A 20,167-nucleotide genomic window follows, 5' to 3' on the forward strand; every position below is an offset into this window, starting at 1 on the left:
ATGCAGACACCACAGCGCAGGGCCCCCAATCTCCTGCTCATCCTTCTGTGCCCCATTCTGCTGGCTGTGGGCCGGGCTGCTGTGGAGAGCCAAGGTGAGGACATGACAGAGTTATTATTGCTGCCTGCGGTTGGGATATTAGTAGCACTTTGTGGGCAAACAAATGGACGCACAGAGGGATTTAACCAGGTAACCTCAACCTGGGAAAGGATGAGTGTGTGAGGACAGACTGTGTTTGAGAACGTCAGCTGCAGTGGTCCATGAGCACGTACGCAGGTGTGTAGGTGTAATGGAGAGAATTTGTCGGTTTAGATGCACAAAAGAGTGTGTGAGTATATTTTTGCCTGTATCTACCTGTTTATGTAAAAATGTGGGGTGGACTGTTTGTCTTTCCGTTGTTTTGGTGTGTGGCCGGAGGAATGTTCCTTTTAGACTTCCTTCACAGTGAGCCTCTCAGTGGGCATGAACAGACAGACACCAAAGTCTCTTCTTGGTTGTTTTTTGTCATTTTGACACCTCTGGAGGAACCCCTTTTCTTGTCTACCCTGAAGGCAAAATATAATTTAAAGTGTCAGAGAAAGGCAGAGAGAGATACATGAGCATGCAGACACCCACTGACACACTTGAATTCACTTGAAGCTTCTGTGCACCAGAGCTTTACCAATCCACACAATGCAAACGCCACACTCATACTAAGCAGTGAACATCACACACATGCCTCGTTCTCTACCTGTGAAATCTCTGAAATCCACCCGGCTCCATCCATACTCCCCACGCACTCATCTAATTCTCTATCTTTGTTTTGTTTCCATGGAGCAGCACTGTATGAACTTGAGAAGGAGCCAGCTTATTGGGATGCTCAGGCAAGGGCAACACTGGATGCTGCACTGAAACTCCACCCTCGGAATCACCGGGCCAAGAACATCATCCTCTTCCTCGGTGACGGTAGGTCATGCTATTATTATGGAATCTACAACAGCAAACATTAAGTCCTGACTCGGTTGTAGGTGAGGTTTTGACAGCTACTGAATGACAAATACAGCTCAACATGCAGCAGAGCTCAAGTGTGTTGAGTTACAGTGGGTTTGCTGTGCTCAGAATGGATAGAGGGAAAGTAGCTTGGACAGTGGACTGTGTATGAGAAGTATCTAGATTTGTAAACACAAATGAGCCAGTGGTTGTCATAAAACTGGACAGCTGTGGTGATTTGTTCAAACGCTCAAAATAAATTAAGTTTACTTAGATTTAACAAGCAAACAGTTGTGGGTAATGACTGTCTGTTGGTTTATTTTAAACATAAAAATTATTTTTCTAAGTATTTTTAGTTGCATTAAAAAAAGTTTTATGGTAACAATGCATCAATTGACAAAACATCATTACCATGTGACTCGACGGTTCCTCTTAGTTCCAGCATCTTTCCGCTCCTGGGTCACTTTGAGTGCTCTCATCAATGGCATCTCCAACACAGTGTTCAGCTGTTTGCAGCAAACTTTGGTAAACCCACTGAACACTTACTTGGAAATATTGGACTTAAATTCATCAGGTGCCCAGGAACCCAATTCCAAATTAATGTTAATGTTGTAAGGCAGTGATAAACAACTTATTTTGTTGTGTAGAGATTAGGACTTCTTGAAGATGGTATTTTTAGGAGCTCAGGTAGTAGAGTGACACTTAAGGTGACAATAGTAATTAGTGCAGGGCGCGGCTGTCACTCTGAATATGCTGACATGCCACATTTCTCATCCTTCTGTAGTGTAGTCTGGCATTCACTGACTTGTCACACGTGTGATATATTTACAGCTGGTGAGGCATGAAAGTAATTTTTTTGAGGCCGAGATTTAAGAGTGCTCTTTCCTGTTAACTACTAGAATATCTGCTTTAAATCAAACCTTCTTAGTTATATTTCTGGGTGGTCGGGGCTGAGTTTTCTTTGTGCATCTCATCTGTGATGCCCTGCCCCAGAGCCTGTGATGTTTAAGGGAGAGCGCATTGCATCACAGCGACTTGGGCTTCTTCAACTAGGGCTTTTAAAGTCTCGGGTGGGAACCACATAAAGAAAATAGTTTTTGAAAAAGTGATCAAAAGGTATATATTGTATCTTGTATGTAATACATGCTGAATAGTTACTTAGCAGTATCTGTATAGGAAAATGTTCTACAAATAATGGTCTGAATAGTTGCCTGGTAGAGTCAGTTTTGGCCTGTGTGACGAATTTGCTTGAAAATGTGGTTCTCCTAGAAAACCACTGCTTTAACTGCCCCGTTCATTTGTGGATTCAGTTGAGGTTAATGACCTTGCCATGTTTTGACTTTGTTTGCTGAGGGAATTACTGAATCAGTGTTTTTCCTCAGTATGGCAGTTATAGTCTGAGATTTTAAAACAAACACATTATAATATTTCTGGTCTGGATTCTAATGTTGAGAAATTTGACAGAGAACAGTTCATTAAATCATTGCTCTGTGGGGTTAGAACAGTTCAACTTTCAAAAACAACATGTGAATATGAACACATTCGTAGATGCTTAAAACATTTGCATCTTTAATTTGTCATTCAACATGTCAGTAGACTCAGATGAATCTAAACTAAATTTAGCCAGAGCATATCAATGATTGCACCTTTAAATCGTTCTCTCCCAGGTATGGGTGTGTCTACAGTGTCGGCAGCTCGAATCCTGCGAGGTCAGATGGAGGGTGCATCAGGGGAGGAGACGGTGCTGGCCATGGACACCTTCCCATATCTGGCCCTGTCTAAGGTCTGACCTGTTGATCATCTGCCCCTATTCGTCAACTAGTTATCAAAATGTGGACTGCAATTCTTGTCTGCTATAGTCCAATGAGTACCTTTATCATTCACTACATGCACCATTTAAAGCTTTGTGATTTAAATACCCAGTGTTTTTTTTACTGTTCATTTTTTTCCACGGTTGGTGCCTAAAAATTTTACCCTCAGTAGTATTTTGGGATGAAAATAAACATATTCATAATATACCAATGAATACCTATACATGTTCCCTGCCTGTTTACAGATTAACATTTATTATAGCTTTTAATAGTGAAAGCTTTTTCTACCACATGCTTAAGTTTATTTGTAAGTTTAAATGGGACAAAGGACAGTAATAATGACAATGTGAGTTCATGCATATAAATAAATATCTGTGGTTGTTTGGTAAATCAGTACAGCATGACACACAAGAGAAAGAGTTTGAGTGAGAGACAAACAAAGACGCGGGGGGGGGGGTCAGTGGGTTAGTGTGTATGTCAGTTTTCCACATGCTTTCTTCTCGTAACATGTAACATCTTGCCTCATACCATCCTGCTCTTTTAAGGTTAAAGAGCATCAGGGATTTAGCTAAATCAACACTTTAAGTGAAAATGCTGACATTATGGTAAAAACTGTGAAAACAGATTGAAAGTCTTACAAAAGTTCAATTCATTCTTGTGGCCAAGCATAATTCAGTTTGTTTGGTGTCTCTGTGTTCTAACCTATAATCAAACAAGATTTTGCATTTGCTCATTCAAGAAAAATGCACAATTTTCTGGTTGGGTTAATGTTGTAGACCTTTCCCAGGAATATCCTCTGCCTGTTGTACAAGACTAGTTTTACACATATGAACGTAGCAACAGTGGTTGATAGTCTCCCTGGTTTAAGTGTGCCACCTACAAAATCTCCCATTGTTCCCATTTCACACTACTTGAGTGACAATTCACCTCTGCTCAGCACCGAGCAACAAACAAGGAGAGACATTTCATTTTCTAAAAGGGAAATGCTGTTTATTTTGGTTCGGTCTTTAATTGTGTTTGTGTTTCTACTCCACAGACCTACAGTGTGGATAAGCAGGTAGCAGACAGCGCTAGCACAGCTACAGCCTACCACTGTGGAGTGAAGGCCAACGCTAAGACAGTAGGACTCAGCGCCAATGCAGTGGCCTACGAGTGTAACACCACCTTCGGTAACGAGGTCTACTCAGTATTACGACGCGCAAAGGCACAAGGTAAAGACAATGAATACTTTGGCTAAGTAGTGGGTGGGCAGTGTAATGGAAAAGTGAACAGCTCTGAATTACATTCTTATATGAAGATACACACTGACCGTATCAGCCATAATATAAATATGAGGAATAAAACAATCATCTGATAAGAATGTTCTCTGCTACTTGAGTGTCACCGTTTATGGGGTCAGTGTTCAGAACATCGACATATAATAATAATAATAATAATGATAATAATAATATATAATGAGGAGATCATGTCACACTGACCAGCCTTCACTTCTGTGGTGGTGGCCATTTCACAAAATGCCATTTGTGTGGGAATATCTATCTAACTACTCATTATGTGCAACAACATTACATATATATTATATTTGCTCTGTGTTAATTTGCCTTTATGTGTCTCTGTCTCATTATGTCAGTGTAGTACATAGCAGAGTAATAATACAGTAGCTATAAATACCTAGGTTACATCATGTTTAAGAAGTACTGATGTGTTTGTTTAGTTTTTTCCTATGAAGCTGCAAAGCTTTGATATATTTTATTGGAGGCAATAGGCAAGTTAAACCTCAATGGTTGAAGCCCAAAAAGCTAAGTTTTCAGAGGGCAAGTTCATTTGCATTTTAATTGAATTATTAACTATTTGAATCACAAACAAGGAATGCTTTTGAAAAAATTCTCACTTATTCATTGCTGTGGCAGCAGGCTTAATAACTTTCCTGCAGAGTAACAAGTTCTATGACTCTTTTATTTTCTACTTCTTCCACTGGGCTTCATTATTTGGCCAGAAAAGACTCCAGGGCTGTGGCTACACGCACTGAGAACTGAATAAGTGTCATTATTTCTTCATCCAGGGTAGTCTGTCTCCAAGAGATCTTTGAATGCAGTCTGAATCAGTGCCACTCAAATAAACAAATTCACACTGTGTTTATTTTATTGTCAACACTTTTATGATTTGAGTGTGTCTCTGCCTTGTTCCAGGTAAATCAGTTGGTATAGTGACAACCACTCGTGTCCAGCACGCCTCCCCAGCTGCTGCCTATGCACACTCTGTCAGCCGAAGTTGGTACAGTGATGCAGATATTCCCTTCAGTGCCCGCAAACAGGGCTGCATCGACATTGCCACCCAAATGGTCACCAATGTTGACATTGATGTATGTAAGAACAATTCCATTTGGCACTTTTTATTATTACAAAATAAGATATTTGATTCGTTCAACTTAAGAAAAACTACGTATATTATTATTGTACTACAACTCTACCGAAATGATTGTGCTTATCTAAAATAGTACGCCTGTTTTGATTATTTTATTTTCAGATGGATAATGCAATGTCATTTTATCTTACTTTTTTAATGCTCAGAAGTAAATGAGGGACATTATTGGAATATGACTCATTTTATTTTCAAAGTTCAATCAGACCACAAGGACTTTGACCTGGTTAAATGATTAAAGACAGTACAAGACAGCTGTAGGATAGACAGACAAGGTGCAGGGGCAAAAAAATAAAACAAGAACAGGACGGGACCTTAGAGAATAATGCATGCAAGGTATGTGTCCAAGAATTATATTCAGATTTAGTTCCGTTTATTTTAGATACATGACAATATAATTTTTGTTTTGTTTTGTTTTTTTGATTTTTTAAAACAAACAAACAAACAAAAAACCATTGACTAAAATGTAGAAAAGTTAGAAGTTATAAAAAGTTTTTATGCTATGCTGGTGGTTGCCCCCACTTCTATGATTTCTGGTTGAGTATTTATGCACATTTAGTTTTATGCCACACTTATAGCACATCACTAGACTACTTCATGGGTTCACTTTAGGCCTACACAGTGCACCAAGAAAACAGACTGTATATGGTCTTGGTTTAAATGCGGTGAGCTCATGCTGCTCTGTGCTAATAGCTTGTAACACTTTTTATTGTGCTGTGATGTTTTCATGTTGTGTGTGAGAACTCTTTCTTTTACAACACAACAGTTACCTGATGACCAGCAGCTTTCTGAAAATAAAAGCTTTTATAAAATAGACAGTGAAGACATCCAGTTTTGCTCATTGTCTGACAAGGTTGCTGTGCAATGCAGCGTTTTTTAACCATACAGATGTGGACGTCCACATTGGAGTATGCCATACTTGGGTCTTATATCTGATATCCACATCAAACACACACAGATCAGTTTTGATTTACACACGTCTGATGGAAAATTAATATAATTAACTACCTTAATTAACCCCTGCCCTGTTTTGTTAATGCCTTATAGTTTGTATAATGATTTGATTGATTTGTGTAATGATTCCATCGTGTCTGGTATTCCTTTAAGGTGATTCTGGGGGGAGGGAGGATGTACATGACACCAAAAGGTACCCCAGACCCAGAGTATCCTACCTCCAACTCTCGCAAGGGTGACCGCAAAGACATGAGGAACCTCATTGACGTGTGGCTGAAGGCTAAACCAGTAGGATCATTTAATACGTAGATATTGCCACATCTTGCAAAGATGAGCAGTCACAGATTCATGTGTTGTCTGATTTGTGTTACAGAACAAGAAGTCACACTATGTTTGGCACAGGAAGGAGTTTGATGAGATTAATGCTAAAACTACTGACCGGCTCATGGGTGGGTATGCAGACATGTTAGCTCACAATCAGGTTACTCAGTATATAAAACACACCACTGACACTATAGAGACTGATAGACAGGTATGTGTGTAACATTTGTATCTCAACATTACTCAGGTGATGACAATTCTTATCTAAGTTATAAAACCTTATCAAGAGGATTCCAGTAAGGCCAGCTTTCATCTTTACAACCATGTAACGTACTGTGGTGTTCTGTACAGTCAAAATTAGCTGGTATTATCACCCCTTACTACAATGATAAAATAATGACAGTGATGACATGTTCTGTTTTAGATCTGTCCTGCATTTAAAAGTGTTGTTACATTTGGGAAAAAAAAAGAAAATAGGCTTCTCCAAATGACAGCAATTAAGTCTTTGGTTTGTATTCTGTTATCTTATCAATCATTCTGTATTGTGTATTTGCTTCCTTCCTTCTTTTTTGTATGTGATCCCAGGTTTGTTTGAGCCAAAGGACATGAGATTTGAGGTTTTCCGGAATGGCTCTCGAGACCCCTCCATTGTGGAGATGACAGAGAAGGCCATTCAAATCCTCAGCAAGAATCCCAAAGGATACTTCCTGTTTGTGGAAGATGAGTATTATATCAAAAGTCCTCTAATTTAAGAACTCATCATTATCAGCATCATGACGAATTATGGTCAAGATGGTGGCATGATGATTTATACTTTAGCTCAGCGAATAAAAGAATGAATGAACTAATTCACTTGCTTTGTGGTGTTATTGTACGAGGGAGAATTGATCATGGTCATCATGATGGCATTGCCAAGCTGGCTCTAACGGAGGCTGTGATGTTTGACCGAGCCATTGAGCGCGCTGCACAGCTAACCAAAGAATCTGATACACTGACTGTGGTTACTGCTGACCACTCCCACGTCTTCACCTTTGGTGGTAACACACCTCGAGGGAATCCCATCTTTGGTAAGCCTTAAATGTTGGCCAGAAACCTGAAATTGAGAAAGTGTAGGGGGAGGAAAATGTAGATGCAAACCATACATTTTAGACATTCATATATGGAGGTGATTTCATAATATTAAAGCTTATGGTTCTGTAACTTGCATGTTTCTTTAAAACATTTTTTTTGTCTTATAAAATACATGCAAGTCTTATGCTCATTTTGCCTTTGTGTGAAAAAATACCCTGACCAATGTATTAGTACTCACCCTTTCTGCCATTTTTGCTGTTCAGGTCTGGCACCAAAGAAAGCTGATGACAAAATGCCTTTCACCAGCATCCTGTATGCTAACGGCCCTGGTTATGTCCACATAAATGGAACCAGAGGAAACATCACAATGGTGGATTACTGTGAGTACAAACTAATGCCTTTCAGATGCTGCTCGTCTGTGCCGATGTGTGTACAGACAGCGTGAACTGATGTGGTTAAGGCTGACTCATGCCTGTGTTTTTCTCTGGAAAGCAAAGATGAAATATGATGTTTATGGCACCATGCTGTCTTCTCTTGAGTTCTGTGCACAGGCGCCATTGTGTACATGTAACTGTCCTTTAAAAGGCTGTTTGTGTTTCTTTGTGGAACACTGGACAGCAATGATCTGGTTCCTCCCTCTCCTGTTCTGCACCACTCGCTTTAGTCATTGCATGAGTGTGTATACTTTAAGAAGGAAATATCTCTATCCCGGGATAAATTACCCTTTTAAAACCCCCAATTTTGTCTGTTTAAATGGACAGGCCTTATTTTATGTTTTTGGAACCAGTAGTTGTGTCTCAAAAGTGCACACTCAACCCATCTGTCACCTCAAGTGAATGTGTAATTAGATGTGAGAGAGTCATCTCTCTCTTAATCTATGTATCCATCTGGAGAATCACTGTAAAGGTCAGCATCTACGTTCTGAGGATGACTTGTTATTTTTAGAGATGTAGAGGTATTATTAGTGAAAGAGAATCAGGGTTTCCAACAGACTGTTATAACAAATTATCCAAAATACTGCAAAAGGACCCTTTATCTAGACCACACAAAAGGACGGTTTTTTACATCATAACGTCAAGACATTTTAATACTTGTTTTCCAGCATTGTTTGTTTTTGGGGCGGGAAAAGTTATTTTAATCTTTCAGTACACTTCACTTTAGAAATGTCAGGCAGTAAATCCTGTAATTTTATCAAAAGGACTTAAATTACCTTTTGGGTTTTGAAAATGTTATAATCAAGTTTAATTAGGTGAATTACAGAAGATTTGCAAAACACCATTTTATGGACAAACAACCCACAAAAACATCACTGAGGTGAATGTAGAATGTACTCTTAAAGTTATCTAAAGATGCTCTCTGATGTAGTGAAGTGGTGTATGAACTGACAAACAAAGAGAATCCAGAGCAATCTCTTGTGACAGCAATGCTAAGGCACAATGAAGGAATTAATATGAATTGACATCATGGTTAATTTATGGTGACATAGTCTACTGAAGCATCTGTTTTGTATTTACAATTGATTCTAAGCAGATCTAAGCAGACAATGATCTAAAACAGGGTTTGGTTACATTCTACACTCTCTCATTCTACACTCTTTCTTTCTAGACGATGAGGAGTACATGCAGCAGGCTGCAGTCCCATTGGATGCTGAGACGCATGGTGGAGAGGATGTAGCCATCTACGCCAAAGGCCCAATGGCTCACCTGTTCCATGGGGTGAAAGAGCAGAACTATGTGGCACACGTCATGGCCTTCGCTGCCTGTTTGGAGCCATACAAAAACTGCCCTCCTCACGCCCACAACCGCACCTCAGCTGGGTGTGTGAACACACCCTCAAGCTTCCTGTTTGGCTCACTTGGCCTCCTCTGGTTGTTCAGATGACCCCCAAACACCCACAACAAAAAACACACACACTCACTCAAATACATTGTATGCATGCAGCAATACAGACACTTAAACACTAAACATTCATACACACATTACACACACATTCACTGTATACACACAAACTGGCAAGTCAGAATGCAGGGATAAACATATACAGTACTGTATAGGATGACTGAAAAATACTCATACTCGCTGATTACTCAGTGTACATCCACACGCACATGTAATCTACCGTGCATGCAAAATGCAGGCTTAAACATGCATGTAATATCCCTTTTCAAGTGCATACTAACAAACAGGCAGCCATTGCAGGCTAAAACACATGAAGAGACTATAAGATTTATGCAAAGATTAACATTAATTCACATGCAAACAGTTCTTCAAGAAACACTCCATACAATTGTTTCCATTGCAGATGCATCAGCATTTACAGTATTTTACTATTTCCAACTTGTACTTGCAATGTGACTACTAACTTGCACTAACTGGTTCTTTCATTACTTTGGTTAGACTTTCATCCTATTAATATTTTTCAAGTTAAATACAATCTCTGCTAGCATGATCTGCTTGCTTAGAACTACCAAACACTTGCAAGAAGCTGTAATTCACCTTTTACACATTAATTTGAGGCTTTACCCAGAAAAGCTTGAAACCAGCAAGCAAACTGAGGCCTCACTGTTCATCCTGTGCACACTTATATGGGACACACAGCTGTTGATGTACATGGAATAAATGACTATATGACAGTAACATAAACTGGAACTACAGGCCATCATGCCATGCCAAGCTGCCACACCAACAGACCTTACAAGAACTCATGGAGATACTGTACCTCTTTAAGGAGTGAAAAACATGTAGCTTTTAAGATTTTTTTTAAGTTTGTACCTTGACCTCATTTGGTTCCAAATAGTAAATCTGTTTTCTGTCAGATTGTCTGTCACTTGATACATTATATAATCTATTTGGATTGTACATGAATGTATTTTGTAAGCAAATATTGTCGATGTATTTTTATATTGTGTTTTTGCAAATATTACTTAAATAAGGATAAAAATACATTTTTCTGGATAAGTCCATTGTCCAGTTCATTGTAGAAATAGCAAGATGTTACCTTATTGTAGGTAACACCTTATTTTATGGTTCCCTCTGAAAATTCCCTAAAAAGGAACTGATATTTAACTGTTACATCATTCAATTGTAACTGTTACTTATTTCTAAATAAAGAAATATCAAAGAAAAAGTAGGGCTCTGCCCAGTTACTTTAAATGAGCTATTTGTGAGTTTTGCCATTGCTGCATAGCCAACATGAGGACTAACAGCTGTTTACTTACCAGTCTAGAAGAAATGTTACAAGTTCAGCATCAAACTTCATTCCTTTACTCGCCAAGAACTGTCTCCAGCGATGGAGAAAAACCCTTTTGTTTTGCTTCTATTTCTAACACTTCTTTTTTTTTGTACTTAAGTTAGCATGCTAACTCAGCTAGCCCCAGCTCGTTGGGACCATCTCGTCACTTTCTGATACCAGGTCACTGTAGGGTCCAGGCTGACCTGAAGAGGTAGCACTGTTCAGAGGGCGTATTGTAACCGCTTGGCTGAAGCTCTCAGCAAGACTGGTAAGTAAATATTTAATGCTAACATTGGCTATGTAGCAATAGCAAACCTTACAAATAACTCCTTTAACTTAGCTTTTGATTTAAAAAAAAAAGCCAAGCAGTTGTTCTCTATGACCTCATCAGGCTAAACATTTAACACAAGTTAATCCATCTAGAAAATTTTAATTGGATCAGTCACTGTAAGAAACATTCAAGTAAACATTCCCAGCTATAGCAAATTCCACGGCATCAACCTTTAGGAAAAAGTCAAGGTCACAGTATCCTTGAGACAGAATCTGTGAAATGTTGTTCCCATGTCATACTTGTCATCATATACTTGATTTATATGAATTTTAGCAATGTTTGTGCGAAGGACACATCACACATTGAGTCTTTCAGTCCTGCTCTTTTCAGAAAGAAAGGTTTTTGGACTTTTCATAAAGTCAGATTGCTGACAAAAAAAAAAAAAAGAAAAAATGGTGCAACCTTGTTCTGGTCTGTCTGAACCACAAGGCCAGTCAGTGCAAGACTGCTGAGGATTTTCAACCACACTGCTGAAAAGCGTTACACAGATGTGCAGTCAGACCCACCCATATACACACAGACTCACATGTGATCAATTAATTCTGCCACAAATTCATATAAATGGTTGCTGTGTCAGAAAACTATTCAGAGGTTGGCTAAATTCTGGCCATCTCAAATATGAGCTGTATGAGATTTGTATAATTGCAAAATAATAAGCAAGATGCCATAAAACCCTGAAATCACCATCATCATCATTAGATGATGATTTATAGTGGCTATAAGACAATAGTTATTAAAGCTTCTGCTGGTTAATATTTACCAGATAATGTTCTGTATTCCAGCTGCATTTGTACTTCAGCTGACCTGGAACTAATAAGACAAAAATAAAATTAAAAAAACAAAACAGATAATGGATTCATTAGATGACAGTTAAGATTAATGATTGATAAGTCCCACGGATACATAAAACATACTCCACTTCAAAATAGAATGTATCATTTTTAGCCAAGTGTACTGAGAACGACACATATCAAAAGCAATTTAAAATAAAAAATAAAAAATTTGCTGGCACCAGTCTGTTGTGAACTCAGTGCACAAAGGGACTTTATCCGACTTGAAATTAAGTATAGAGCCTGATATTTAGCTAAAAGCAGCTGGTATGAGAAATCTTCTTTAAATGTACCTTAGATGATGTTTCCACACCTTTGCCATCAGAATCATGCTATCATGAGAGATATAACATGGTGGACTACATGCATAAACTCCTGTCATGTGGCATATCATTAATCCCAACCTACACATTTGAATACCTCAAAGAGAATTTAGAGCCTGTTGTTTTTTTAGATGCCAATACACAGTTTACTGCCTCTTCTTCCATGTGTGTGTGTGTGTGTGTGTGTGTGTGTGTGTGTGTGTGTGTGTGTGTGTGTGTTCAATATAACTTCTTTGCTCACTTTGTACGGCTCCTTCATGTGTCCTTTGCTCCTTGGGTGCAGCTATAAAAGGATCTCAGTATGTGTGCACTGCTCCTGTACTTTTTTCCCCATTCACATATAGTCAACACCATGGCCAGCAAACATAAGCTCATTTTCACTGGATTATTGATTTTTATTTCAGTGCAGTCGACATTGTGTGTTTCAGGTAAGAATCTGTTATATGTTGATGCTGACATGTTTCTTCAGAAACTAAGAATTGCTTTTAGATTTCACGTTGGAATGACACAAGTGGATTTCAAGGAAAACACAAAGACAATGACAGAAGCTTAAGTATATTCAAATTGACTTTTATTTTAAATAATGAAAGAGTTTTGCGGTGGCACCAAAATACTGTTAATCAGTTGGCAATTCTTTTAAATTTGAAACTGATTGAACATGTCGCAGTTGCATGAAAATATACTTATACTAAAATATCATACTTTATATTACAAATCCACCTGTTACAGACACTTTGACATAATGTAATGTAAGATAATATGTAAAAAAAAGAAAGTTGCGCATTCAAATTCCATGACAAGGTCGTCTCTCTGATGTTCCTATCTGTTATCAGTTTTCATGGCCGTTTTGTTTAGTGTCATTATTCTAGTATGGTTAAAAAAAAGAAAAGAAAATTGCCTGTCCTTTATTACTTTTCTCACTGTACATATTTCAATTTGCTTTTCATATCATTTTATTTTCCTTGCTTATAGAAGAAGAGCTCCATGCTAGCTACTGGAACAACAAAGGAAGGCAGGCTCTTCACACTGCCATGAACGTTCAGCCCAATCTCCACCAAGCCAAGAACCTCATCCTCTTCCTGGGGGACGGTGAGTCCGGTGAAAGGAGCTCTCTCCCACCACTTAAGACGTTTCTCTGAATTGTGGAACATTTCCTGCTTTTTAGTTCAGTTCGTTTGTTCAGGTGAAGAGAAGCCAACGGAGTTTGAAAGTGGGAGTCTCATCATCTCTGCGGTTGAGTTCACCAAGAGGGAACAAAATGTACTATGTGACCCCAAAAAAGGTTTATGGGTAGAGGGAGATGAATGTTGGCATCTGATCACCAGCGGTTACTACTGCTTGGAAAGCCACGCGTAACAAAATGAACTGAGGCTAAACCACAGCCTTCACTATTCCCTTATTTTTCTGTAACTGATCTGAATGCCGCAAAGAGGTCAAATCACAGCAAAGAGTTCAGACAAGTTCATCATGCATAACTGAACTTTCAGATACTGGTTGCCAGGTCTTTAATATACAAGTTACTTGAGATTATGAGTAACTTCTGATAAAAAAAAAACTGATATAGATTAGGCTGTGTGAATGTAAACAAAAACATGTAGCAAAGTGAACTTTTTCCGCCAACAATATTTTCAATCATATCCTGGTTAAAGATACCCAACAAGATGAACTCATATGTCCTGAGAAGACATTTTAACTGTAGCCATGACCCTCGGACCTCACAAAAAAGATAAAGGAGTCACTCCTGTGCAGTTCCTTCTGCTTACTCAATGATCCAAGATCAGTATTTGGCAACTCCACTGCACAAATTACAAATTTAAAGATGAAGTGTGGATTTATTGTTACAGCTGCCTCCACCCCAACCCACATACATGCTGATAGCAGCACGTTTTAGATTTTTATCAATGCTTGGGATTGATCAGTAACATTTAACTACCCCATTACTGATATGCTTATGAAAACAAATTACAAAGTTCTAGGTGTTAATGATCCAATGGCCATACTTTTTTATGGAGAAATGACATCTACTGTCATTAACTATAGCTACCAGAAGTAATTTGATGCCCAAGCATTTAACTGATTTGTGTTGAAATACAGCATATGACACATATGCTGTGACATATAATCATAACACATATGACAATGATGACATGGCATTGTTTACATGTAGTTCCTTACACATACTTAAAGTGAGTAAAGAAAATTAGCTAATGCTTCTTCCAGTTAGAATCTGTAATAAGTAGTGGAGTGAAAATGCCCAAAGATAAGACAAGGAATGTTGTACAAGATGCCATGGATTTTTCGTGCGATATATACGAAAGTATAATCTGGTTTGTAGAGGAGAAAAAATGTGGAATGCTATTGTATTTGCTTTGCATATCGTCCACCATTTGTGAGTGTAAATAACTTAGATGTCTTTCACCAGCCTTTAAACTCTCACATCAGCTGAGCCTTATGAGGTTCACTGAGCACAATGGCAGCTCTGTGCCTCCCTGGTTGACTTTATCTAACACTCAGGTGTGTTTCCACCTGCTTGCAGGTATGGGGATACCAACAGTGACTGCTGCCCGGATCCTCAAAGGCCAGTTGGCAGGAAAATCAGGGGAGGAAACCAGTCTGGTCATGGATACCTTCCCTCACCTGGCCCTGTCAAAGGTCGGCCCACTCTGACCAGCACATTCACTGCTACATGGGAATGTGTATCTAAACAGTTAAAATCAGGATACCACACATGCAGTTATGCAGTTCACTAACAAACTGACAATATACTTGTATGTTTTGCATATCATGCCATGGTGACAGAGTAGCCTGTTATCAGTTGGCTCTTAGTCTTGCACTTGACTTGTAACACAAATCACACCAGGTTTTATAAAATGTCAGTGAATTGTGAAATGTAGGCAGTTTTGTCAGCACTGATGGTGTAAAGATGACAAAAATGGGCAGGACATAGGCAAGTGAAATAACTTAAACTCTGCTGCAAAAATGAGGACACACAATTGAAATCTGCTAACACTGTTCATGTTAATGTGTGTGACTGTATTTGGCCCTGCAGACATACAATGTGGACCAGCAGATGCCAGACAGCGCTGGCACAGCCACAGCTTACTTATGTGGTGTGAAGGCTAACTATGGCACCGTGGGTGTCACTGCTGCCACCCCAAGGTCCAACTGTAGCGCTACTTTTGGGAATGAAGTCACATCTGTTTTGCACCGTGCCAAGAAAGCAGGTAGGTATATAGTGTAGCTCCACAAAGCTTTACTTTATAGTGGCTTAATTTAGCCTTGGATCAGTTCTGACACTGTTTTGGTCCTTGTTGGTGTGTTATTCATTAAGGAGAATTGCACAAACAGAGCAGTATTATTCTGTTATTTCTTTTTTTTTTTTGCTGTCACTAAAAAAATTTCCTTTTTACCCAACCTCACTTGTATCAAATCAAATATGCCCTGAAAAAAATATTTTCAGGACATTTTGCAGTGTTGAACTGTCTTTCTTTCCAAATACACAACAATATGTAGTAAGGTGGAATTTGCATGTTGTCTACAAAACATTAAATTAATTATGATCACATTGCTTCGTTTTTAGGAAAATCTGTGGGAATTGTCACAACAACTCGAGTGCAGCACGCCTCTCCCAGTGCCACCTATGCTCACTCTGCCGATCGAGGCTGGTATTCTGACTCCGACCTCCCCCTCGAGGCTGTCCAAAATGGATGCCATGACATTGCATATCAGCTGATTAACAACACAGAGATAAATGTAAGCCTTGATATAAAGCTATATGTGTAACAAATACAGTGAAACAATGAACAATGAAAAATCTGGGCATGTTTAGTATCTTTAGTCAGTAAACCAGATAAAACCTCTTCGGTGAGTGGTCAAATGTCATGTTCAAGACCAAACAGTTACTCTAATTTTCTTTGACTTGCTACTACTTGGTTTTCTATAACCAGGATTACAGAGAATCTCCTTGGACAAATGATAAGACTGTCCAAACTAAACTACTGTCATCCCAAATAATGGTTCACCACTACTTTGATAATAAATCCCACAAACAGTAATCATCACTCTGGATTAGGGCATCTGCTAAGAACATAAAACATATGGAGTTTGAAATATATACAGTATAAATTGTCACATGTCTCTCAATCCAGGTCATTCTTGGGGGAGGTCGTCAGTACATGTTTCCCAGAGACATACAAGACCCAGAGTATCCAAAGTATAAAGGAGACCGAAACGATGGACAAAATCTTGTTATAGAGTGGAGTAAGAACAAAAAGGTACATTGTAGATTTTACAAGTGTGCTCATCAGGTTGAGTGATTGAGTTTGAATAAATGTTATTCTCCCTCTGAGGCTGAGTTATTACAAAGTCTATTTATTTCCTACAGAATGCTAAATATGTTTGGAACAAAGCTGATTTTGATGCTGTCAATCCAGCAAATACAGACTTCCTGATGGGTAAGAACTATTATTATTATTATATTATGTCATTGTAATAATTAAGGATGCAGACGTTATGTGACCCACCAAGCTGTTGGATAGGGGTTCTGCTGAAATTTGTCCCTTGGCAGAAAATTAATCAGTAACAAGTCTGAAGTCATTTATCAAGTAAAATCCTTAAAGGTTTGTGCTTAAATGACCTGAACTGCTGTTCAGGGTATTGGGTATTTAGGATGAATCTACTGGCTCTCAGTGTGAAAGACTGGATGCTTTTCTCATTTACAGTCCAGATTTGCAATTTAGAGCAATAAGACAAGTACATTTTTCACAGAAGAGCTCACACATTTTAAAATTTGGCATTTGTTAGATCTTAAAAGATGAGGCCTGTAATTTCTCTCTGCATCTAGGTCTATTTGAGCCCAAAGACTGCCGCTATGAATTGGACCGTGATCCGTCCATGGACCCATCCCTCACTGAGATGATGGAGAAAGCAATAAAGATTCTCAGCAAGAACCCCAAGGGGTTTTTCCTCTTTGTGGAAGATAAGTATAACTGTTTTCTGTAGGTCTTCAAAGTGTCATTAAATATCAAGTCAGTGTTAAACTGTCAATTCAAAGTGTTCAATGTTCAATTGCTACATCACATTCACTTTCCTACATCTGTAGTAAAAGAAAGGGAGAAAATTAAGTATTTATGGTAATTTTAACAGCAGTTATCATCATTTTAGATCACAGTTTTTAAATAGTAGATATCTCATTTAGGAATCTTTCACTTAGGCCAGATTGTTGAAGTTGCATGATCATTTTTTTGTCCCAATCACAGTAATATCTGAATGCAAAAAATTTATAAATAAGAGGAATATGACTTAGATTTCAAAAAAATGAAGAATCACTAATAGGATGGGCTTGCTACTTATGTTCATTTATCAATGACTTCCTTTTGGACCTTAAGTGGGAGAATTGACCATGGGCACCATGGAGGAAAGGCGAAAAGAGCTCTGTATGAGGCTGTTGAGTTTGACCGGGCAATCGGGCGAGCCGCTGAACTCACCAGTGAGCTGGACACCCTGTCTGTGGTCACTGCTGATCACTCCCATGTCTTTGCCTTCGGAGGATATTCTGCGAGAGGAAACTCTGTTTTCGGTAAAATGCACTTTTAGAGTCTGATAAGCCTGAGTTGAGGGAGGTTTTGTAATAAAAAAGTGAAAGGCATCTGTAACTGTAACTGTTTTAAAGAAAACTGTAGATACCAATTTGTTCTGTGATTTGCAGGGGTGTCTCGCTCTCTAGCTGATGATAAGAAGCACTTCACCACCGCTGTGTATGGAAACGGACCAGGATACCAGATTGTCAATGGAACTCGCCCAGATGTGAATGAGTCAGTTTCATGTAAGTGTGCACTGATAATCTTTTGAGAGAAGACAAAGTAATAAAGTAGCTCCATCTAGTGGTGTAACAGGATACATACTGTAGAGGTACAAAGAAACACTGATCCACCACCTGCACACTTAATAAAAAATAAAAAAATAAATAAAAATCAGATCTTTAAGGCCCTTAAGTGGCAATGTAACATCTTTAACAATCGTCTATATGAAGTGCACCAAGTAATTGTTTGTCAACAACATGTTTGCAGTATTTTCGACAAAAGCTTTAAACATCAGATGACAGAAATATTTTTTCAGCCACAAATAAAAACAGAGGAATTTCTTAATACCAACATAAATAAGTCATATTATATGTGTCAGTGTGATCCTCTGAAGGTATAGATGATTGTCTTAACAGATAAGACAATCTGTCCAAAAACTATCAAATTTACAGTTATGCTACAGTAGCTCTGCAAACAATTTCTAACATTATAACACTCGTAATATGCAGTTTTTTGCAGTTTAACTATACTGAATTTAATCAAAATGTCAGATATCCCCTTTTTTTAAGTACTCCTCTATGTTCTCACTGTAGGTTTGTAATTCGTCTTTGTTTATGAACCAGAAAACTCTGATACAGCTAATCTGGTGCTCCTTTGTCCCATTGTCCTTCAGCGGATAATGACTATCAACAGCAAGCTCCTGTCCCTCTGGGTTCAGAGACCCACGGTATAGAGGATGTAGCCATCTTTGCCAAAGGTCCCATGTCACACCTCTTCCATGGAGTCCAGGAGCAGAGCTACATCGCCCATGTCATGGCTTACGCTGCCTGTCTGGAGCCCTACGACAACTGCAAACTGACACTGCCAAACCACGCTGGAGTTATCCACCCAAGCCTGCTACTCCTCCTAATGGGCCTCCTTCTCCTCTCTCTCTGCTCTGTCTAAGTCTGGGATGACAGTCTCCTGGGAATTTGTTCTGAAATTGGATTAACTGTACAATCAGACATTTCGGTTGTAAAAAAAAAAAATCTTTAAATTGTACTTTTTGTGTGGAATTTAAAAGCTGCATGGTCGCACAACTTTGACAACTTCTGCTTGTTCAGATAACCTTGTTGTAAAAAAAACAAAAACATTAGTTATTAGCCTACTGCATAGAGCCGTGACTTTTAAGTTTATTTATATGAAAATATAATTGTTATAATATATTTTGAATTAAGGATTGATTTCCTAATGATATTACATGTTTCAAGGTGTTTCGGGACGTCGTTTTGCTCTGCTGTGTATAGACCATGCTTGAACCAAGAGTGGATGTTACTCACCTGATGTAAAATAAGAAAATGCAAATGCATTTGGCCCAAACAAATAAGTAATTTTCATCTTCTTCTAGCTTCCCATATAGCCTCCTCACTCACCCGAATTTCCAATTTATTTTCATTAAGTTTTCAATCTGTGGGCACAACCTTGTCCTACATCCCAAATCCCCATTCTACTTGAAAGAGTAGCTTGGTGTTGTTCGCTTACACTTTACACATAATGTTAAAATGCTTACTGTACAAAGGGTGGTATATGAATATCATCTGATTTTCTGTCACCACCCCTTAGTACTACAGTTTTGAAGTGGATTATTATCATGATCTCGTTACTCAAACATCATTTTTATACTAAATATGCAATGGCGAACCAAAATGCACTATTTATTGTGAGGTAATCTGTTTTGCTTATAATGGCAACACAACAAAACTAAACATAGCAGATGTTCATTTAGCACATAAAGTACTGAATATCTCTAATAATTTAATGCCAAAGTATGGCTCTCTACAAAAGCTACAACAGCGTGAGTGACTAAAACAAGCATAGTTTGTGCGGTTTTAGTGAATGAAAGACGTACCAGAGTGATGAAGATACTGCCTCTGACAAGCGTATCAATTAAAACTGCGCCTCCTTTTCAAGTAACCTGATTGGTGAAAATGAAATGACCGTCCAATCAGAGACGTTGGTGGGCGGGACATCCATCTGCTGTCCTCAAACGAGGAGGAGTCGTGTGTTTGGAGGGAAGTTTAACCCAAACAGTCACGCAGTTTACGTGGATAAACAATTGGCGAAT

At 38.6% G+C, this 20,167-nt stretch overlaps 2 protein-coding genes across 2 annotated transcripts; both read left to right on the forward strand.

The window, feature by feature from the left end:
* Positions 1–9,427, forward strand: LOC111234489 (alkaline phosphatase-like). Its single transcript, XM_022762652.1, has 11 exons — positions 1–94; positions 820–945; positions 2,637–2,752; positions 3,817–3,991; positions 4,970–5,142; positions 6,309–6,443; positions 6,529–6,604; positions 7,062–7,196; positions 7,352–7,543; positions 7,811–7,927; positions 9,153–9,427. The coding sequence occupies exons 1-11, from the start codon at positions 1–3 to the stop codon at positions 9,425–9,427; spliced, it is 1,614 nt and encodes a 537-aa protein (XP_022618373.1).
* Positions 9,428–12,582: 3,155 nt separating this feature from the next.
* On the forward strand, positions 12,583–19,275 carry LOC111226801 (alkaline phosphatase-like). The gene is made up of 11 exons (XM_022752134.1): positions 12,583–12,690; positions 13,235–13,351; positions 14,799–14,914; positions 15,312–15,486; positions 15,843–16,015; positions 16,411–16,536; positions 16,647–16,716; positions 17,106–17,240; positions 17,649–17,840; positions 17,970–18,086; positions 18,737–19,275. Exons 1-11 carry the CDS (start codon positions 12,615–12,617, stop codon positions 19,006–19,008), a joined length of 1,569 nt encoding a protein of 522 aa, XP_022607855.1. The 5' UTR covers positions 12,583–12,614; the 3' UTR covers positions 19,009–19,275.
* The last annotated feature ends 892 nt before the right edge of the window (positions 19,276–20,167 follow it).

The sequence above is a fragment of the Seriola dumerili genome, unplaced genomic scaffold (genome assembly GCF_002260705.1).
Source record: "Seriola dumerili isolate Sdu_G_001 unplaced genomic scaffold, Sdu_1.0 BDQW01000002.1, whole genome shotgun sequence".
Lineage (NCBI taxonomy): Eukaryota > Metazoa > Chordata > Actinopteri > Carangiformes > Carangidae > Seriola > Seriola dumerili.